Source organism: Pseudoliparis swirei, chromosome 4 (genome assembly GCF_029220125.1).
Source record: "Pseudoliparis swirei isolate HS2019 ecotype Mariana Trench chromosome 4, NWPU_hadal_v1, whole genome shotgun sequence".
NCBI classification, from domain to species: Eukaryota; Metazoa; Chordata; class Actinopteri; order Perciformes; family Liparidae; genus Pseudoliparis; species Pseudoliparis swirei.
The window spans coordinates 20,074,648-20,098,193 of NC_079391.1; the positions used below are offsets into that span (position 1 = coordinate 20,074,648).

General features: G+C 43.1%; 1 protein-coding gene across 1 annotated transcript; it reads right to left on the reverse strand.

Moving 5' to 3' along the window:
* Nucleotides 1-16: 16 nt before the first annotated feature.
* On the reverse strand, nucleotides 17-3,680 carry LOC130192580 (cytochrome P450 1A1). The gene is made up of 7 exons (XM_056412667.1): nucleotides 3,539-3,680; nucleotides 2,234-3,128; nucleotides 1,993-2,119; nucleotides 1,761-1,850; nucleotides 1,516-1,639; nucleotides 1,263-1,349; nucleotides 17-1,151 (listed from the first exon to the last, which is right to left on the reverse strand). Exons 2-7 carry the CDS (start codon nucleotides 3,071-3,073, stop codon nucleotides 854-856), a joined length of 1,566 nt encoding a protein of 521 aa, XP_056268642.1. The 5' UTR covers nucleotides 3,074-3,128; nucleotides 3,539-3,680; the 3' UTR covers nucleotides 17-853.
* Between the last annotated feature and the right edge of the window lie 19,866 nt (nucleotides 3,681-23,546).

The following is a 23,546-nucleotide window of genomic DNA, read 5'->3' on the forward strand; positions in this document are numbered from 1 at the left end:
ACAATAGGAACACGTGTGTCATTACAACATAGTTTATTTGTGTGACTGATTAAAAGATCAAATGTCCTTAAATGCTATACAATCATCAATTAGAGATACAAAATACAAATTTGTATCGCCTACGAGTATGTTCCAAAAATAAATCACTAGAACTCTTTTGGTGTCCTGATATTTCAATTGGATGCACAGCAAAACTATTTCACCTCAAAACAAACACTAAGCACATTAAGAAAAACTTTATATAATACAAAATAACTTGATATACATACAAAATCACATTTTGGGATACAAATATAGCTTTAGTGTCTTAAATCCACAATATAATGGAATCCAGAAAAAGAAAAAGAAATTCTTACAGGTGTTAATTGTATCATTATCATGTAATATCTGCTCAGTTCAGAATCGTGTCACAGAGGATAACAACTGCAACATTAATGCATGTCTGGTAAAAATGACCATGTGTCCCAAAGTTGAACAAGGCAACTTAGTCTCTGAGTTATTTAAAACTTCTTAACGGCAGCAGTTTTAGTTCCAAAACACAGGAGAAGCAGGCATCTCCTTATACTTCACTGCGAAGCACCAACCATGTGCAGGAATATCTCGTCGAGAACCCCAAAAAACTTGACAAAGATATGTTCACATAAACACAGACATCTCTTGACAATCTGCAATAAGCACATTTCACACATCTGCTTCAATGTCCTCAGCTCTGTAGATCAAATTCAGCATCCGGTGCCTTACATACTGAGAAAGATGCCTCTTTCTCTGACCGATAGCATGACGATGACCCCCCCATACAGTGTTGAGAGCCAACGTAACATAACCTTTTGAGTCACACATATTGTAAATGCCTTCACTGCTCACTCCTCGCTCGCATCGTCGCTTTCAGGTGGCAGCGCTTGTGCTTCATCGTGAGGCCGTATTCTGGGGTCATGTCCGGCAGCTCTCCGGGCATGGCGCGGAAGTTCAGCTTCTGGACGATGATTGCCAGGAAGAGGTAGACCTCGTTCCGCGCGATGACCTCGCCGATGCATCGCCGCTTCCCCATGCCGAAGGCCATCACCCGCTCCCCCTCCAGCTTGTTGACCGTGGTGCCGTCAGCGCTCAGGAAACGGTCCGGGTTAAAGGTGGACGGGTCTTTCCACAGCTCGCTGAAAAGGACAGAGGATGAAGAAGATAAGATGTGCTGCACAATAGTAAAACCGGTTTGCACTGGGGAAGCAGTATCAGTTGTCTTCAACTGTTTAAATTAATAGACTTACGGATCTTGGTTGACCTGCCACTGATTGATGAAGACGCAGGTGTCTTTGGGAATGAAGTAGCCATTCAGAGACGTGTCTTTTGTTGTGCTGAAAAAAGAAAGAACAAAGTGTTTGTCTGCTGCGTATTTAGAAATGTTCCTCCAGGTTTACGTGCTGTGTGGTCCTGCAAGAGTTCAGCACGTCCACAAAGCACTAATTTCCACCGGCACGGGTGGAACTCAAATGCATCTTAAAATATGGGAATGAATCTCACCAGTGAGGGATGGTGAATGGCAGAAACGAAGAATGGCGAAGGAGCTCAAGGATGAACGCCTCCAGAAAGGGCATGTTTTGTTTGTCGGAGAGAAGGGGAGTGCGATGCAGACCCACTTTGTCCTCTGGAAAAAGGAAAAGGGATCAAAATGAGCGTTCCTGCATTTCTGGTTTTTACCCCACTTTTGTGATATGAATGGAATAGCTGAGGAAGTGTTTTGTGAAAAAGACAATGACTGTACTTACTCAGCTCTTGATAAAGCCTCTCCTGTATCTCTGGGTAAGCCACCAAGTACATCACTGCCCAAGACAGAGTAGTGGAGATGGTGTCAAAACCTGGAAGAGAAACACAACCTTTGTAAGGACACTTAAATGTGTTTATTCATCCATGCATACTCATGTATTTATTTATTTATCTCTAATTATTCACAGTCACTTCTTGATCAGATCATTTAACTTGAGAAGAAATGCAACCTACCAGCTCCAAACAGGTCATTGACAATTCCCACAATCTTCTCGTCTGACATCTGGACGTTGGAGTTCTCATCCAGCTTCCGGTCCTCACAGTGATCGATGAGGGAGTCGGTGATGTCACGAATGTGGTCCTGGAAGAAGAGGATTGCATGTTCATATGCCGCGTTTGGGGAGGTGGGCAAAGGGGGCGGGTTCATTTGAAAATAATGCTAATTTTAAATAAAAAACGTGAAAGAGACGCATACCTTGTCATAGGTGGCGTAGTGCTCGCTGACGATCTTCTGCACGAACGCGTTGAAGCGCGCGTTGATAGCTTTGAACTTCTTTATCGAGGTGTTGGGCAGGAACCGGAGAGCCGGGATGAAGTCCGCGGGGTTGCCGCTCCCCACCACCTGGCTGAACTCGTCACTGAGGTTCACCAGGTTCAGTAGCTCCTGGTCGTCGTGGTTGTAGCGGCGACCGAAGCACATGCCGCAGATCACGTTGGCGACGGAGACCACGATGTGGCGGAAGGGGTCGAAGCTGCCGTCGGCCTCCATGACGGTGTTGAGCTGCTCGATCAGGTAGTTTCCCTCCTTGCAGACGTGCTCCTCCAGCATGCACGAGTACTCCGGGGTCGTGCCCTCCAGGGTGGAGAAGGAGCGCAGCGCGCTATAGGCCAGCTTTCTGCGGGCGCGCCACACGCCGGCCTGGTCCGTGCTGAAGGCCAGGCTCTTGCCTTCGTTGATGAGCTTGAAGCTGTACAGGTCAGGTCGGCCAGCGAAGTCTTCCCCTTGCTTGATGAGGGCCTGGCGCAGCGTGGCGCTGCCGCTCAGCACGACCACGGGGCGCATGCCAATCTGGATCTGGAAGACGTCCCCGTAGCGCTTGCTCATGGCGGTGAGGCTCAGGTAGGGCCTGCTGCCCACCTCCAGCACGTTCCCGATGATGGGCAGGGGCTTCGGCCCGGGCAGCCGACGGAGCCCTTCGGGGATCTCGGTGTGGAAAAACTTGAATATCAGGTAGACCACACACATCGTTGTCATGGCAACCAGACTCTCAGACACAGAGACCGAACCGATGAACGGTAGTATCATAAGGACCATGATGACGACTTGTTATTTGTTCCTTTTTCTTTTTTTAAACTGGCTTCTGTACAACCTGGAAATTAAATAGGAGGGGCATTAGATGAGGGCAGGAGGAGGAGAAGTGTTGTGCAACATGTTGACTACATGCGCCATAAAGTGTGAAGTAACTAAAGTTACATGGCGCAAGGCACGTGTTTGTTATTAATTTGACTCTATACGTTCGCATGTTGCACACAAACAGCAACTTGCTTTACTCTGCAACATAGTTGGCAATGTTACCGCCATATGACTCACAGCAGTGAGCCCATTAATAAAACGTAGAGTACACTTTAACAAGGTGCAATTGCAAAGAGCGCACGCACACGTATTAACAGCAATGCTGGCAAAAAAACCAATATGCACTCAACACTTTGCTCCTATGACGTTGACAGTATCTGCTCAGTTTGAAACCATTGTGTCCTCATGTGCTTGTAAAAGTCTTACCTTGGCGGAGCGGCAACGGAGCAGCAATGCTGTGATCCTAGAGAGATATTAGGAGAATAAAATACAATATATCTGTATATATCGTTTAGTAGAGGCAATGCCCGAGTTTGCTCTCTTAATGTCTCCAAAACAGAGAATGGGCTCTTGCTCTTATAGTGCGCTCCACACTTTCATTGGCTGCTCTTCATGACGTAATCCACCCCCCCTCCCTCTCCGCTCGCTCTCTTGTCATGAATGAAGTTTACTGAGAAAAGGTGTGTGCGTGAGTTTATATGTGTGTGCGAGCGAGATACTTTATGTCAATGAAGCAATTGACAATCACATTTTAAAGTAGTTGGAAGACAGCTTTTATGTTGTTATTACAGTTATCTTTTTATAATCCTTTTTTGATTACAATATATGGACTACAACATAGGTTATAATTTGAATGCCTACACATACATGCGCTTTGGGTTAGGGTTAGGATTTAGGGCGCGTGTATTGTGATGTCAAACTTGACTTGAATGAGGGGAGCTTGTTGTGAACGTTGAGGTAACATCGTTATTGGAAAGACAGAGACGAAATTTGGCTTATGCAAGAAAAAAAACAGGGTCTATCACAAATGCATTGAAAGCAATTCTAGTCTAAATATCAAGACCATTTCCCCATCTGTTTGCCCTGCAGTGACACAATCAATGTTTTGGTGCGTGAGAACAGACGTTTTGCGACAACTTGCATGCAGCTATACCACCCAGGCGGCTCTCAGTCCTGATGCAACAGCCAAATGCCATGTCGTGCTTATACCTGTTACTTCTGCATGCGCTGGAGTTAACGATTGACCAGTTGCGTGAGAGCCACTGATCAAACCCTCACCTCTCCTTTGAGGAGGAGGAGGAGGATGGGTGGGGGTGAGGGTGTGGGATGTGGGAGGAAGCTGGAGTGCAAGGGTTTAGACGAGTTCAATACCATTCCTCTGTCTCCATATTTGCAACCTGCCAAGCAATTTCCAAGAAGCTCTGGTCCTTTTGGGGTATTAAAAAAACAAAAACAAAAACAAAAACACACATATATATATATATATATATATATATATATATATATATATTACTTCATTTGATAGTTGAGCCTGTTTAAACTTGTAATATGTTCGGCTATGGTTTGCTGCAGTCCCACTGAGGCAGCAGTGTGTCGCGTGTCACTCTGCGCTCATTGCGCAACATGTGTGAAAGAAACACCTGAGATATGTGACGGTCGGCGATGGAGAAAGGACACATTTAAAGGTGGCCTTCGTGTTTCTGCTTCAACAGCTATCAGATAGCTTTATTGATCTGATTTGTCATTCATTTATAAAGGATTTTCAACATATCGTAAACTTTATCACAGATAACATGGAATCAATGGATGAAGGACTAAATCCCTCACTATATTTAAAAGTGAATCGTTACCATAATCAGTGACTATACACAAAGTCTATTGTTTATGAGAAGGCTATTTTATTCGCAAAACTAACACACATGTGTTTCTTTTATTTTACATCGGAGTATATGAAAAGACAGTTAGAATTTGGGGGATTTATTTCGTGTTTGCATCTCTTAAATTATGTTCTAATGTAGCAAATGGCATTGGAATAAACATCATGTTGTCCCCTGAAATCAGATATTACAAAAAACACCTGCTTCACAGCCAAGTTTATCCATTAAAGTGTATGTGGCATTCCTGAAGGTTTCCTATATGCTGGTAAAGCGCATTAAAGCGCTACAAATAAAATATATTATTATTATAAGCGTGTCCAACATGCCCTCCCCTTCCGAATGTATTGATGTTAAGGTAACAACAGCATGTTGGCAAATTTATTTTAGAGGCTTAGACCAGACCGCCCTTTGAATTTGAAGTGACTTGTTTGTGATTAGAAGTAGCCCACACACATTTCATGTAAAACCATCGTCCAACATGCAGAATACTGCGACCCCCCCCCCCCCACACACACACACACACACGCACACACAGGGGGGGGAGGGGGGGGGGTAGTGGGGGGCAGTAGGGGGGGGGGGTTTAGTTATTTATTTGCTGCCCTGATCTTCCCGGACTGTGTGTGTGCATGTGTGTATGTGTGTGTGTGCATGTGTGTGCGCGCGTGCGTGTGCAGGGACTCCGCCGTGCGCCGCGTGGCTGCGCCTCTGGTGCTGCAGGTTGCGTGAGAAGCGGAGCTGCCGTCCAGAGGGGAGGGTCCCGGTCTTCTGGACAATCCCAAATCTGCTTGGCCAAGTCACGCGAAGGCGGCAGCCTCTGGAAAAGACACAAGGGTCTTAAACTCGCCGAACAAAGAGCGCAGGACGCCAGACTCTCTCCCACCCCCTCCCCCACCCCCGCTTGGGCACGAAGGTGCACATATTTGCGCGCTAGCTTCTGTACATTCGAGGATCTTGGGGCTTAGGAGTCATGCAATCTGCCACTCAGGCTTCACTCGGCGCGGTCATGCAACGCGGTGCGTGGGGCCCGAGCAGCCACCAAACGGCACCACAGTTATGAAAACTGGAACTTAAAAGTCAGCCTTTCTCACCCAGCAGGTCCCATGGAGCCATGCATCACTTTGTTACTTGTAAATCAGGGCGCAAGAAAAAGAAAAGAAAAGAGACGTTATTTGAGAAGGGATTTAATTATCCCTGCGTTTACATACAGTTATAAACTGTCATTGTATACAAACACATTTTATGAGAATACATACCAAATAAACAAAATATAGACAAACAATACGGGAGCTAAATATGAAAATGTAGAGAAAGTGAACAGAATTAAAGATGAACGTGCACGGTGGACCGCCTGCAGGTGAGGGCCGGCTGCATTCTCAGCGGGCTCTCCGGCTGCAGGAGAGAGTGTCAGATCCCAGCAGGTGAGCGGCATTCAAAGCTGGAGACTGGGCGACTGTAAATGTCACACAACGGTGCTAAAACAACCGATCACGTGAACTGTTGCTGTGTCTGTGTGTGTGTGGGGGGGGGATAGCGGAGCAGAGGTGGAAGGAGTCCGTTGGGAGACTGTGGTGAGGTTATCTTCTTACTTCTTCAAGAGATTAAAGAGATCAGATTACGACTACAATACGGGCCGTGAGGAGCTGTGAGTTGACCACACACCAGAGCGGCGGCGGGTCACGTCAGGATGCTCGGGACGAGCTGGAATGCAGAGCTGGGGGTGTGAGTTCCCTCTCTGTCCGTGTGGAGGGGAGGAACCAAAAAAAAGAAGAGTTTTGCCCTCAGCCATATACACCTCCTAAATTCTTGGACATAAAAGCAGGTGTAATGACATGTGAAGGTTGTTAGTTTCTACTCACGCAGAGGCTGTCACGCACACACCTCCAGAGCAGCTGCGTGCCTCCGTTTCATCGTTTTTCTCTCTTCTTTCCTTGTGTTGTGATATATTATTCTGCCACGAAACCCTTCAAGACATTTAGAGATAAAAGTAATGATCATAAAATTATTGCATTTTCATGCAGTTTGACCAGTGCTCCTTCTTTAATTCATATATGGTTTATTTGGCTTAGGTATAGAAATGAGATGCACATGTGATAAACAAAAGGAATACTTCTCCTTTAAAACCATTGACGGTGGTGTGTTCCTAAATAATAAAAACAACCGGCAAAGTTGCTCAGAGTTGTTTATGGGTATGCTATATGTAAAAGTTGTTTTCTAGTTTTCTTTTTTTAATTGTTTGTACAAATATCGAATATGGACGGAACACTGAGGCTTTGTCGGGCATTACTGTTTGTAACCTGCAACTTCGATGATGTCATTAAAAGGGGGTGCTCGTGCACGTAACTGAGGCTAACGTCAGCAAACCAGCTCATGACACACAACGTATCTTAGGAGCTTTTGTCTCCGGGAGCAAGCTGTCCCCTCTAACGCCGAGTTAACACATATCAGCCCTTTTCCTTTGTAATCACATTTCCACCTGTTGCTCTCAAGAAGATATTGTCAACATTAAAAGAAGAAGCAGATGCTGCAATAACTTTTTGTCCTGACTGTGGGTTTAGCTCTGCGGGGTATACATTGATCATAGTTCCTGTGAACGGTGTCTCACGCGAGGCCCCTCCCCGCCTCACCACCAGGGAGACTTCTAAAAAGTTTGCAAAGCTCCCGCCAAAACCACAGAGGGCAGCCAACTGAACTTTGTAAAGTTGGTGGAGTGCCACTTTAAAAAATAAATAATACGTTGATAAACCTTTACATGTAAAGACACCGCTGCTCCGCTGTCAAAGAGAACAATGGCTGACCAACGGGCTCCTGCGTGTGCAAACCGTAATAGGATTATTTTGGACTGCAGGTCATGACACCCCACATGAACGTTTGACCTAATGCACATTTACAATCCTGTGCACTGCATGCAGATAAGAAAGTAATAACGGGAACTACATCACGTCAGGTGCTCAAAGCAGGTTTTTAGTTAAGTATATGTCTGCCTCAACTTTCACAAAAACTGCACTCGACATCTTCCAGTAAGGGCCTCCTGTTCTGGGGTCAAAGTGCTCCATTTGAAAGCGAAGCAACGATATGGCGCCGCACTCCGACTGCTGGTGCATGGCCCTCTGCTGAATGGTATACGCATAGGATACTGTTGGTTGTACCTTTTGGGGTTATTCACAGTATTGATAGGGTTTATTTTATTAAAACATGTCCCTTTTCAGTTTTACGATGCCATTCCTGTGAAAACGTTGGCGTGTACATTTTCATAAAACCTGTGGATTTACAAGTAAAAATAAAGAAATATTGAAAACAAAATAGTATACTTTTAATTGTTTTGTACAGACTGGTCCCCAACAGTGTCAATATAGTATTGACTCATGACTAAACAAAATTAAGTGCAAGTTTAATATTTATGGCTGTGGTGTGGCTAACTTTAACTACCTCGTATATAATCAAAATTAACTCAACATGAAGCTTTATAATCAGTATCAGCTAATGTGGAAGTGGTACTTTAAGGAGACATGTCGTGCTCATTTCCAGGTTCACTTGTATTTTTGGATCCTAAACATTATGAACGTAAAACAAACTTTGTCCATTGGAATATCTGGAATATCATTCTCCATTTTTAGAATATGTTGAAAACTGGCTGGTGTGGATTTCTCCATGGATCGAGGGTCTTGATACTGTCCCAATTTATATCGCAGTTGGACTCATTTATAATGAAAAGGCATTTAAACATGTTCTTGTAGAAACCCAAAACAGAGGCAGAGAACAGGGGCCAGGGTGGCTCACCCTGCACATAAGCACCAACAAAACAGCGGATCAGCCCCACTGCTGATGTGCCTTTTCACGGGCCACCCTGAACTCAGCACAAACACGATGGAGCGTTTCGGTGAGGGAAATACTTTTCCTGTGTGTTTGCGTGGAAGGGAGAGAAAGAGCTCGTACGTGCATGTGTGCGTGTGTCTGTGTGTGCGTGCGTGTGGTTTGTGTGTGTGTGTGTGTGTGCGTGAGGGTCTGAGGGGGGCACTGGGTCACCTTCCCTTCCTGACCTGGCGTGAACACCAGATTAGTAACTGAGCGAAATGGTTTCCCCTCACTACAGCCCTCCGTCCTAATGCGAGCCGGTATTTGCGCTGCGCGGCCATAACAATAGTTGCGTGCGGAAATATCTCAGTCATCCGTCTTTCTGTCACCTCTCCCTCTCGCACGGAACACGAAGGTGTCACAGCCGATCACGATAGGCACGGCAAAAGGAAGTCGAGGTCATAATGGGAAATTCCGTTAAATTGCGTGTCTGAGGAGTCATGACCCGCGCAGCAAGACAAGCAGCACACTGTGCGTGTGAGAATATTTGGCTTATTCTCCAGTGGAATGTAGCAGAATGGATCACGTGGCTTAATTAGAGGCTGAACATCCCTTTAGGTTTACAATGGGATTTATTTCCCTGATCATAAGTGTTAGCTTATTACGCATTATTTAGACGAAAACTAAATGGAATTAACTGAAGTTATCAAAAACAGGTGTTACTTACAATAACCAGAACATGGAATATATCACACAACATAGTTCTGCATGTTTGTTTGTTTCATTCCCGAACACAAATAGTGTGCATAATCCACAGCAAAGCGACTGGCATGCCTATGTATATGTAGCTCCAATAAAATGATCAAACATAGGCTTTCACCATCACTGGCTGGTCACATACAGAATAGAGAAAGTTTATTTTAATGTATTCTGGGCATGGTTTAAGTTTGACATTTATCATTAAGTAAGAAAAAACATTTAAAAATTATATTAAAAAGCCCATAAAAATGCCTGCATATATGTTTAAAGAAACCACGAAACCAAATTAGAAGTTACAAGTCTTCTTAAACATGCATATTAAAAAGTATGGCCTCGGTGTGTGTATCCTGACTGCATGCAGCATCACACACCATCCACTTCCTTCTGCAAGAGAGTCAATGAGTAAATTGAGGTCATGATCCTAACTGTCTGGCCACAGCGCTATGCTGCTATGGCGCCATGTTGTAAGAAAAAGAAAAAAACATGTGGAAGACAAAATGTCCCAGGAAAGTGTTTAAATCTCCAATAATCAATATGTTTTATATTAACATTGAAATAATATATATAACAAATATAAACACATGTCAGCTGATCTTGGGGTTGCATTGATTCTCTTCAGCAGGAGAAAGCAGCTTTTTTTATCATAACAAATAAAAATCTAGCAACTCCAGTCAGATGGTGATAAAAGTCACAGATCTAAATAAACGATAATTTGTCAGACTGTGCTGTGACCCAATATTCATTGCAGTTATTAAACAACTGATTTGAAGTGCAAAAAGATCGAAATAAAATACAATTAAAATACAATTTGGAAATTGGCAAGAATTTCTTGTTCCCTATATCTGAAATATAAGATCGTAATTCTACCTTGGTGATTATTACCACCGCATGTACATCTCTTATATCTCATGGTCATATTGGTCATATTTGCCCACTTAGCCTCTGTCTATGATGAGTTTCTCTGTGGCATTTATTCTGGAAGCCAATCCCTTTTTCTTTAGGGGAAATAAGATATGGATAAGCTTGTCACGCAAAACATCATGCATGATACAAATTAACCTCTTCTGCCCCCTACAAACACACACACACGTATACACGCGCGCGTGCGCAGTTAAACCTCTCTGCAAACCAACGGGGCCGTCAACCAGCCTGTCATGGACGGGGTAATCCACCCATAATCATGCCAGCAAAGAGGTCTCACTCAGACCCTTTTTCTGGGGACCCTAAGGAATGCGCCGAGGTAGCTTACAGTGGGGTTGGCATCAAGAGAGGAATTTAGCATAACAGTTGTTTTGGATAATACCCTTTAAAATCAGGACTTGAATTGTCTCTTTCTTTTGTTATCACTCATTTTTAGACATTGGAAATGTCAACAATTAGTGTGTGTGAAACAATAAGAAACCTGTTTTGTTTAATTTAAAAATAAAACAATATTTATCATCATTAGGATGTTTAGTGAGCTTGGTGGCAAACGTAGCAAATGTATTTAACATTAGCAGGAATGACGTGTGCGTTAATGTCACCTTTAACTGTATTTATAGGCTTCAAATAAATATTCTCAATTTTCCCAGAAACATCTCTGTCCACATTTCCAGGTTGATGGAGAACTTTAAAAGGGCACTTTAAAAGGACACTTTTCCTTTAATAGAGACAAGAACCGAAAAAAATCAAAAGTTGTAAACAGAAATACTCGGCCATTAAAAATATGGTATTATGTGGTTACAGAGTGAGTCCTCCCCTAATAGACGATCTGCGGGTTAATCATTGTGCATTGCGTGCAGACTGTGTTTGCACGGACAGAGCCAAGGGTCGGGAGGTTGTGTACAGAAAGAGCTGAGGGAGGTATCAGTCACTCTTTTCTATCAAAACAATCATCGACCGTTTTTTTAGACAGCACGCTAAGTTGTGTAAAAAAAAAAAACCAGACCAACCAAGTGCGTAGTTATGCATGCGCAGGCATACTGCGCATTTGTAGGTTGGTATATCTGCGAGGAAAAAAAAGTTAGGACGTGCCTCTTAACCCTCCTGATGCCTTCGGGTCAATTTGACCCGATTCAATGTTTAACCCTCCTGTTACCTTTATATTTACTGACATATTTTACCCTTGGGATCAATTTGACCCCAGCAATTAAAACCTCCAGAAAATTATTAGAATTAATATTGTTTTCCAAGTTTAAGTGTGAGGCACTTTATGTTTGTTTGTTGACTACCGAAAGAACACCGATATTAAACATTGAATCGGGTCAAATTGACCCGAAGGCATCAGGAGGGTTAAGCACCATGGTTTTCCTGGGTACCATGAGGAAACACTATTAGCTTGCAACCATTCTAGGCCTCTCTACACACACCAGCTCCTCACAGGAGAATGAATAAACACAATAATGCGTTTGTCACCGCTCTGATCTGCTGTGTCTTGAGTGGTGGACACTCAGCACTTAGTGGAGGTGAAGTGTGGACACAGGAAAGCAGACTAACAGTCAAACACAGTGTTCATCCATCTAATATGAGCAAACCCCTCCATTTCCTGCTTTTGAATTAAACCAACGTTTAAAAAAATAAATTAAGTGTTAGAATACCTTTTGTTACCAACTGACATCGGTTCATTATTTTGTTGTGCACAAGACTGAAGTCTGGCCGCGCTGACCTTTGTACAAAATACCCAAACCACAGAAGAGAGTCGGGTTTGTCCGTGGAGCGATCAGGAAGCGTGCTTATCCAGGTTTGTGATGACTGTCTGCTATCTATGTGTCCTCAGGCCTAATTACTGCAGCGGCAGTTAGGAGAACAATACAAAACAAAACATGTAATCAGTTGTGGTGAATTCAGGCATTCAGAAAACCAACCTTTCCTCAATCCTCAACCATAAGGGGAACTCCGTAGGAACAGAAAAGCCATCGTTAGACGGTGGAGAGAGAGAACTGCTTTTTAAGGACACTATGTGAGTGGCAGTGATGATTACCAGCCACGGATAATGTATGATAATGGATTCTCTCTCAGCCCACCTCGCTTCCATTTGGCCAGCGGGTGTCATATCCATCCTCAGCCGCAAACCTAGCAAAAGTACACTGCCGTTTCCTCCATGTCATCGACGCATTGCATCTCGATTCTACAAAAGACATTTCTATACGTACTTCCTGTTAGGTCTATCATACTTGCGCGCGTGTGTTGTGTATCACAGCGCAGAATTAGCCGTTTGATGGTTTTATTTTTCAAAGAAATCCACGTATCTTCAGTCCCTCCTTCGTGACTCAAACTCTTCCCCTAAATTGCAACAGACAGTAGTCCCACTGTTTAACACTGTCATCAGATTCTGGGATAAACAATCGCACGGAGGGACTCAACACGCTAATCTGTAAACCCATAACGGATTGATACAACTTCCCACGTCTCGTGCGTCCAATAAACTCTAGCACAGCGGGTTTTAGACTGAACAGAATGCTCAGCAGACATGGATAATTTGCTCGTGTGAGGAAGCTCTAGTTGTGCAAGTACACGTGTGGCACGGAGGCCATTGTGTGCCAAGCTTTATCTCCTTAATTAGTTCTCTTTGCCACCAGTTAATCATTTGTGCATGCCACACCGAATTCATTACACGCAGTGGGAGAACAGGGGCAGGCTGACGACACCCTGACGGATAGTACTGATTTAGCTGCTGGACAGCAGGGTAAATTACACAGCCACCGGCCCTCCTGTTGTACCAGCGGGAATAGACTTAATCGGGCGCATTGTGAAGCACTCCGGCGTCTGATCCCTCTGTGTCTCGACATGCTCTTTTGTGCAATGCAGCGAGCGCCAAGGAGGCAGAAGATGAAAAGAAACGTACGGCGGCTGAAACAGGCAGCCCGCTAGGCTTGTATGCGTTTGCATGCATGCGTGTCAACACAGTGTACTTGTGCAGTTTCACAACGTTATGCTCAGGTTATTTGCAGTGATGGAGTATTTAGTTGTCTGGGAAAGTGGCAATGCATAAAGGAAAAGTGAGCAAACGACACACTTCTATGTACTTCATACAAGCGCGTACATGTAACATGTCCATATACTGCAATGCAATCCAGACAGACAAAAGCTGGATTGAAAAGGCGATGGCTGCTGTGTGCTGTGCTGGCATGTGTGATAAGTAAAGGCAGTAATCCAACAGCGTGTTAGCTCACAGGCCCTCACACAGCAGGAGATTAAAGATGGTGATCATGATACGGGAACGTTAAAGAGACACGACAGCGACCGCTGAAGGACCCGCCACACCTGGCGCGCGCATACATATGTTGCAACGCTGATGCGTCAAAGCACCACCAGACATGATTGTGTGAGAACGAAAGGAGAGAGGAGTCTAGTTGTTTTGTTGCCATTCGGTGTAACTTGGCTTAAAAAATTTCACAGAATTAAAATTTTGATCCCCACAGGGCAGCGCCTGCTCGACATCCACCCATCTCTGGGATGCGTGAGCATCTCGTAAACAAACGGCACAACAAAATAATGAATACACAAAGGTGGCTCGCCTCCCGCTGCCCTCCTTCTGCTTCACACCATCCACGCTCTGCTTAATTTGAAATGAGAAATAGAAAAAGCAGAGAGGTCGTAGCATTTGATCGTAGCAGTTCGCACTGTGAGAAGAAGATCTCACCAGGGAACGACGCTGATGTCATGTCGCATGCAGCATGGACAGGACACGGTGTTCACACATGTCTGCCCTCCCGTGTCACATCAAATTAGCTTAAAAATAGCTCTGCCCATTACCCTGCCTGTCAAGTGAGACATCTTTCTGATTTGATCACAAGCCAGTTCTCAGCCATTCATGAGTAATCATAATTGTAGCAGATTCATAAAAAAGAAAACACCTGCCTCATATATTACTGCTTGGCCTCGGGTGATTGCACCGTAGCTTTTTCATAGCCCAACTGCGTGTCTTTGATGTTTTTATGTGTTCTGCATGGTGATATTAAGATCATTCTGGCTACTACTAGTATGTTACAACTACAAGTGGCCTTGAAATTGCACTGGGTGTTATCTAATCTCTAGGTTTGGTCAAAGATCAATAGCAGTCAGTTCAATGAGCTCTCCAATGATATCAATCATTTCGTTTGCAAAGAGGTGCTAGTATCAGCTGTTGTGTATCATTTCATGTGTCAAATAAACACCAGCCCTTTTGTTGCAGAGTCAGCGGCGAACCCAGTGCTGACGTCATCAGCAGGAAAGGTGGATACTCCAGCTGCTGCATAAAGTAGTAGTGGTAGATAAGACCAGCACCATTCTCTGTGAATGTTTACCTGTTCCGGTGCGATCTGGCAGATTCCAAGGTCAAAGGTCACCTTTGTTCCTGTATAGCGTTTTGAAGTAGCAACGTGTCGACGCAGAAGTCATTGTCCTTTCTTCCCGTCGACCACCGGAGAATGTTGAAGAAATTGATGATGAAGAAGGAACTCTGAGAGACACAGCACTTTGTAAGAATATACAGTTTTATTCTAAAAGGTACAGGTCAAAAAGTAGGCGCCTAGGTAGCCTGGAGACTTTCAGGTGCCGAATTGAGAAAATCTACTGATAATACATTCTGCTACATGTTATATGCAAGTCGAAAAGGAGGCGTTCTGCTCCAATCTATAGGCAGGCTGCCTCATTTGGGAAGGTTTCTACCCCCCCATATGGTCCCATTCTACACAAAGGCCTCTCACCACAGAAACCTTGTGATCCTCTGAGTCCAGAACTACCTATGGCCTATAGATTTAAGAGACCCAACACCCTGCTGTAATGGAAAATACACAACATCTTCAAAAGGCAATCCAACACCCAATGTGCAATATTCCACTACATGATATTTAATTATCACTCCGTCGCAGCTATGACATTTTTCTTGCAAAGTGCTGGGCAAGCTGTTTAGACTGCAGACAAATGTGGCAACACGTTGTGCCCTGGTCTGTGATTGAACGTACGCTTCAGTTCAAAGAAGACTTCAGTTCAACAGGGTGCAATTTAGAATATATTCCCTCGAATAGGCAAAACCATCTACTTCTACTGGTTTTCCGTTTTCGGCTAGTCAGTAGCAGTATATGACACAAGTTTATATTTAACATAAACTATAAAATATATTAAATATTACATTTCCTTGGTTATTTTGTCATACATAGTATGTATTATGTTTGTTGAGGTTGTCCAATGTCATGTGTCGAGACAATACAATATTCGTTATCTTGTCATGATTGCTTTCTCTTTAACCTTTCCCACTACATAATCAGAATCAGAGCTTTATTGGCCATGTATGTGTGCACATACATGGAATTTGACACGGGTTACACGTACGCTCTGTAGTGTTGGGGGGCTCTTCCTAAAGTCTACTGTCATCTCCATAGTTGTGGGTTTGTTCAGCTCTAGGTTGTTCAGAGGACCAGCTGTTCAACGTCTGGAAGCAGAATCATCCCTGTTCTTGATGAGGCCGATGGCCGCTGTGTCATCTACGAATTTCAGGAGTTCAACAGACGGGTGCCCTGAGGAGCAGTCGCTACCGTTAGGTGTAGCACGCATGCCTGGGGGGCGCCAGTGCTTATAGTCCGGGTGCTGGATGTGATATCACCCAGCCTCACCTGCTGCATCCTGTCAGGAAGTTATTGATTCACTGACAGGTGGAGGCTGGCACTGGGAGCTGGGAGAGTTTATGCTGAAGTGCCTCAGGGATAATGGTGTTGAATGCTGACCTGAAATCCACAAACACAAAAGTAATATAAAATAACCTAAGTAACTCATAACCATAAAATCCAACGCGTTGCCAAAAGAACAACTAATTACTAGTCTTTACAACATGCAGTAGAGCCGGTTGTACTTACGACACTTGTGTCAGAAGTCAGGTAATGAGAAACCACATCCTGCTTTCTGCAGATAGGTGTTGCACAACAATGTGTGAATTACGGTACAGGTCATAAATTGCAAGATTAATTCAGTAATTTTCTCATAGACTTCTATACAATCAGACTTATTTTTGCAACCGGATGAGTCGCCCCCTGATGGCCATTATAATTAATGCAGGTTTAAGGCACTTCCACATTCGTTTCACCTTTATGACCCAGCTGCTGATTTGAACTTCATGTTTAGCATGCAGGCATGAAGTGGTCTCGTTCTTTTGATCTATCACAAAGAAAGGAAATAAGTGGATTTCCCTAAAATGTGGAGCTATTTCTTCAAAAGATATTTGTGGTTCTGCCACTAGCAATTACTGCCCCTAGCAATTGCGTTGGTGAGGACATTGTCAAAAGATAGACCAAAGCTCGGAAAATAAGACCCAAGTTCTAATAAACTTCAATTATCCCATTAAGTTTGTATCTTGGTTACACCCTACAATAACATAAATAATGTAGAAAAAGCCTAGAAGGTATTTAAACTATCTTTAGACATCTGTAGATGAACTCAAAACAGAATATTTGTGATTGCAACACCAGGTATCTAAAAAAGAATGTGTACATTGCGCATGCAATTTCCGTGCAGAGTGCATACAGAGGGCAGGAAAGGAAGTGAATTGAAATGTTTATTCACGGGTGTGGCACCAACAATGTCCTTGCCAAGTTTACACCTTAATTTCTTGTACATGCACAAAGCCATGTCAGTAAATGTGCAGGTATGCCACACTGCATTCCAGTTCTGGTAGAGTGACTCATATATGCTTTCGAGCCATTAGCATGACAGCCCCTATCTTGCACATTTCATGTTGGGGAGATATTTCTTTTGAGAAGAGAAGTGAAAGAGTGTAACAATTTAGAAAAGATTTGACGAAGTCGTACACATGCGCAATCCTGCATCTCCAGAGCGTCAGTTTATAGAGGTCCCCGTTAAGTAAATTACAATATACTAAAGTACACTCTGAACAGAAGGATCTGCATGTAATGCTTCGCATATGTTTGTTTCTCCTCCGAGTATAATTAAAGCTCTGGGCTGCACAGTGAGCACAATCTTGGAGACACTCCCGTGCAACAGATGAATGAAAACAACTTTTTGTGAATGACAGCAGCTGCTTGACAAACAGTTCTCTGTGTGTCATTCAATACCTTTTCCTCGTGAGGATACAATGTTTTCTTTGGCAGTGACAACTGCCCTACAACTTGCGGCAGATGAGAACTCTTGAAAGTATAGGCATGGGAGCTGTTTACCATTTTAGCTCAGTTCGATTGAGTTCTTTCCTCAAGTCTAATGATATATATATATATATACATATGTAACACTACTAGTTAATGTGGTACAACCCTCATCACACCATGCCATGGAACAAAGTCATATTTGGAAGTTAAGCAATCAAAAAAGACAACGTTAGAGTGAAACGGATGCTAAAGTGTGACTAATAGTTTAGACATATTTTATGCATATACGTTTCCACCAAATGCAAAGTGACTTTTTTTGGTGTGGGGGTGTGTGTGTGTGTGGGGGGGGGGCAGTCAATGAAATTCAAAGTCAATGCAAAGACGCAAATAGTGACGCAAATACGCAAAACTCATGGTATGCTGCGTTTGAAAACCAATCAGCGTTGAGATTCTATCATCACCGACGATAGGACAGTGTTGAATCAGAAATGCAGGAAAAAAAGCAGAATATTGTCTTTGGGTTTGGTATGAACACTGAACACACAGAGGACAGTTGATAGGCAATCAAGACTGAGACACTGAGAAGAAGCCAGAAAAAATCGTATGTGCATTGGAGTGACCTTTTTGCTCTTTAGCTCTTTAGAATTGGAACGTTTGAACAGTGTATACTATTATATGAATGTTTCCTTGCTTTTTACAATGCTATTGGTGAACTTGCTTGGCAGTCGCTGAACGTTCTCGCTCAGCGGGGAATGGCCGTGGCAACAGCAACACAATCCTATGGACTTAGCACCCAATAAAAAACCCCAGTAGTGTCCAGTGGAGCCAGGGGCGATACGGGTGGGACTGAACCCAGATCGTGCAAGCACGCATCATGCGCTTGGTTGAAGTCATTTTAAAAAAATGTTTTTATCAGATAGCATAATTGGAACCTGCAAAGCCAGTGTCTTGCCAAATCAGTTTTCACTGCAAGATTCAAATCTGGAAAACACTGCTTGACTTGAGTCCGACAGTTGTTTAGCATCTCGACAATCACCAACAGCAAGTTTGAAAATCAGAGGCATATCGTCCTCAGAGCCCAAATACTGGTGTGAAGGAGAGAATTGGATATTTTGGACAGCCGTTTTCTTCCATAGCAAACAGCTGTTGAGCCTTGACAGACCTCACTGAGCGAAGCCAACATTGTGGACTGGGTAGCTCAAAAGGAACTCAAATGAACTGCTTTTAATGAAAAGAGAATGCCATGATCTCGGATTTGAGGGTAGTGATTACCATGCCAACCATACATCTCTGCTCCAGTCTACACAATGATGTCTCCAAACAGGAAACTCAGTTGCACCTTGATTCCCCCAATTTTTTTTAACATAGTCATCTCGATTGTTGGCCAGTGTCATCTTGTTTTTTTTGCAACCAGCAATGAAGAGGGTGGAGCTAAGTACAACAAATGGGACCATGAACTCATGTTTGCAATGTCTATTGAGGTAATAATTTAAATTTAAACGAGAATTAGACATTTTTTCATAAACTTCTATACAATCTGAAGTTTAAGGCACAACCTTATTGGCTTCACTTTCCGAATTGTTGTGTTGCCGCCTGCTGTAGACTCTTGTTCAACAATGGGACAACCAACCTCTTTCTCAATGCAAGGTCATTTCTTCACAATATCCATGTGACAGTGAAAATACATGTCATCCATGAAAACTTTGCAGTATTTAAAGCAGTCTGCCTTTTCTTTGCGTAATAATACTGTTCTTCTCAGTTGAGTCCAGTCCAACCTTCAGCACCTCTCATTGATATAATTCACCAGCTGGGTTTGGGCCAACTCTTTGCGTAGTAAGATTACATGACTAGCGTAACATGGTCATTCAGATCTCTTAGTGAGACTATAGGGGATAATATTTCTGGATCGTGGTCCATGCCTACTACGAACTAGTCATACCCTCTGTCATACTCATTGAATGTGTTTTAACTCTGTAATGATTCCTTCTGTACACATGACATCTATTGCTTCTGTCCATCCTGGAGAGCCATCCTCTTCTGTTGCTCTCCTGAAGGTTTCTTCCCTTTTTTTCCCAGTGAAAGGTTTTTTTTATTTCTTGGGAGTTTTTCCTGATCCGATGTGAGGTCCTGGGACAGGAATGTTGTATGTGTACAGATTGTAAAGCCCTCTGAGGAAAATTAGTAATTTGTGATATTGGGCTATATTAAATAATCTGAATTGAATTGAATAGTTTGGTCTCCCTGACTTACCATGGATTCACTTGGCTTTACATTACATTACATGTCATTTAGCAGATGCTTTTATCCAAAGCGACTTACAATAAGTGCATTCAACCTAGAGTACAAACCAAGAACTACAAGAACACAGGAAGCAACACTTCCTCAACTCAGTCGAACCACAAAAGCACCACAATAAGTGCCATCCCAGTGCCACTGAAATGCAAATCTGTGTTTTAATCCAGATATAGTCGGAAAAGATGTGTTTTCAGTCTCAGGCGGAAGATGTAGAGACTTTCTGCTGTCCTGATGTCAGTGAGGAGCTCGTTCCACCACTGAGGAGCCAGGACAGCAAACAGTCTGGATTTCGAGTGATTAGCTCGAGGTGCAGGAGTCACAAGTCGGTTGGCTGTTGCCGAGCGGAGCGAACGTGCCGGGGTGTACGGTGTGACCATATCCCGGATGTAGACGGGGCCCGATCCGTTCAGAGCACGGTACGCCAGAACCAGTGTTTTGAAGCGGATGCGGGCAGCCACCGGTAACCAGTGAAGAGATCGAAGGAGCGGAGTGGTGTGGGTGAATTTCGGGAGACTGAAGACCAGTCGAGCTGCTGCATTCTGGATGAGCTGCAGAGGTCGGATGGCCTAACCTGGCTGACCTTCAATGTGACTGTGGTCCAACAAAACTAAGGAACACTCAACTATATTTATATAATCCTTTTTTTAAAGGCTGATTCCTCAAGAATGTCGAGTGAAAAGGTGAAAATAAAAGGAAACGAGGAGACATTTTTCAAATTCTACACATTAAGGTGCATGATATCAGCGACTGGCTGCTTCCATCCCAAATCTGTGTAACTATTACCCTTCAATAGGCTTTATGTGCGTCAACAGCACAGCTATAAGTGTGTGTGATTCACAGATAAATATGCCCACAATGGCGAATATAATCTAAATTACGGTAACCGAGGGCTGAGTACAAAACATAAATACCACTGAGGGCAGTGCCAGGTTTAATAACATGCTCTTGTTTTATGAACAAACTTTCATGACCCAGCAGGCACTACTCTGTAGTTACCTTAACTATTATCAACTGTATGGGCATGCTCTCTCTCTCTGTGTGAAAAGAAAGAAGTCCCCAGTAGAAACGTCAGTCTTGAAACAACCGCTTTGGTGTAGCTGCAGAAAAACCATTAACAGCTGATAGACTGGCAGCACGGATTTCTTTTCATTCACTCAATTTGGTTGAGTAGTCAAGAGTTTTCTACATCTAAGCACTGCGGAAATGCCACTGTGCCCTCAGGGCAAACCCATCAAAGAGACACGATGAAACGACACCACACGCTGTTGATGGTCCCTGATTTCTATGATGGAGTAGATCAAAACACCTTTTTAACTGCCTGTCAAACACTTTTATAAGTGGAATGTTTCCTCCCTTGTACTTCCCACCTCCAGTCCGTACACCTGGTGATGCACAGTAGCATGCACATGTACCAGCGCCTGCACATCTTGCATTCGCATGCATTTTTTTTGTTGCTTTACATAGTAAAACATCCAATAAATAAATGAGGTGCAGACGCTCAACCTGCACATTTTAGATTCCTATCAAAGCCACATGTGTTTAGACTGCTGCTGCACCAAATCCAAACATCCATTTCATGGAATTTCACAAATCCGTTCTCAATTTCTATGAGCCGCTCATGAGGGAAGTCGAGTTGACTCTGACTTACTCAGTTTTCTTCCTAGTCCACAGATTGTGAAATAATAAGAATAAGAATACGGAACTGTCCAATGCATCTATCTGTCTGTCTGTCTGTCTGTCTGTCTATCTGTCTGTCTATCTGTCTGTCTGTCTGTCTATCTATCTATCTATCTATCTGGGGCAGTATCGCTTAGCAAGTGGTACCTATTAGTACCGCTACAGTTTGTACCGCACAAGGGCACATATGTGCAACAATAAATAATTGACCTGAATATTCTAAAAGGATATGAAAACACCCCCCCAAAAAATTATTAAAAAATCTGATTGGCTACAGATAGGACTATGTTGAAGGAAACGCATGTACAAGTTGAGCGGCCGGGGAGTCTTACAAATATGTGCACAAATGTGTAGCGATCCACAAACAAATGAACATTTAAATCAACAAACAAATAGACAAATCCAGCTAGAAGTGCATAAATATATTTGTGATTTTTCTTTTACATTTATATAAATCATAATTTATTTACGTGTGCATTGGAATGTATTTGTGAAACATTGTGCGTGCATTTGTAAATTGAATATATTTGTGAATTGTTCTGTGCACATTTGTGAATCTTCTTGTTTACATTTGTGAGTCTCCCTGTGTGCATTTGCCATTATTGAGACTGATCTGACCCCATAGATGTCGAGCTCGGCAGTATAAATCTGTAAGCTCCTGCTGCTAGATCAACAATGATAAAAAAGGGCACTAGAATTCCAGTCTCCGTACCACTCTCCAGCCAGTTACAGGCGGCTGCTGTCCAAGCGAGACCTTTGTAATGGTGGGAGTTTTGTCAAAATGCTACTGGTGTCTACGCATGCGGTTTGCCGAGCTCTAATTGAATTATCAGCCGCTTGGAAATTCCAATATCATAGAAACTACTATGATGGCTGAAAAGTCTGTCCGAAAACAACCGTTTGTGGTGCTGTGCTGTGCTTTGTGTGTCTGCAGGTTAAAACCTGAATGCTCTAGGTGTCTTGAACAGATCCTTTGCCCACATGAGTGCCATTGGTTGATTTAGGGGTTGACTCATGCCATCACAGTTACCCAGCTGTGGTTTGGCCCCAGCATATCAAAAAGTCCTTGATTTCACACAACAGGTATAAGTGGGAAGCAAACAAATCAGATTAACTGCCATTGCAAAACCAAACACTGCTGACAGGATATGTTACAACATGTATTTGTTTTGAAGAATGTGAGGACTCTAGGAACACACGTCATTGCTGCAATATTAATATTTTCTGAAATCATAAAACAATGTGTAGAATGCCGCCATTATGTTGCTGACAGGGAGATGATTGATGGGGCAACGTTGTGCAAAGAGTTTCCGCTGTGAGAACAGATTCAATTTAGGAGACATTAATCAGTGTTCATCATGTCCTCAGAAACATGTTTGGAAATTGGCTAACAGATTTTATGTAGTAAAAGCTGCGAAAGTTATTGTGTATTGGCCAAATCCTTACTGACTTGAAAAGTAAACAGAGCAAAAACAGAAAAGTACTTTGTGCTGAGTGATAATGTAGAAAAGGTAAGTTATGATTACGTACCAGTCTCTCCATTCCATATATTCTCCAAAAGTAAGCCCACCGAAAAGGCTTATTGAATCCTTGTTGGTTCAGGGAACAAACTAGACTGTTGATAAAGCTAATGCTAAAGGTGAGATAATGTAACTAACACAACACATTGTTGCTGTAGTTGGAATATCTGAAAGTTTCCAACTTTAAAAAAACTCTGCATGGACTGACTTATTGGACGATTGACCCTTAGCTTTGCCCTGCATTCTGCTGCTACTCTTGTCAAGCTTAGCGCTACCATGGAGCCCACACTTTCATTAACTACTCCTCCTAAATACACATCAACACATGTTAGGAAGAACGAAAGAATGAAGAACAAAACGACTTCAGAGAGAAGCAGACAGAAGGATCTACAATACAATATGCATTGGAATGATATATCCAGGGTGATTCAACAACAAAGAAATTTCAGTTTTATTCACT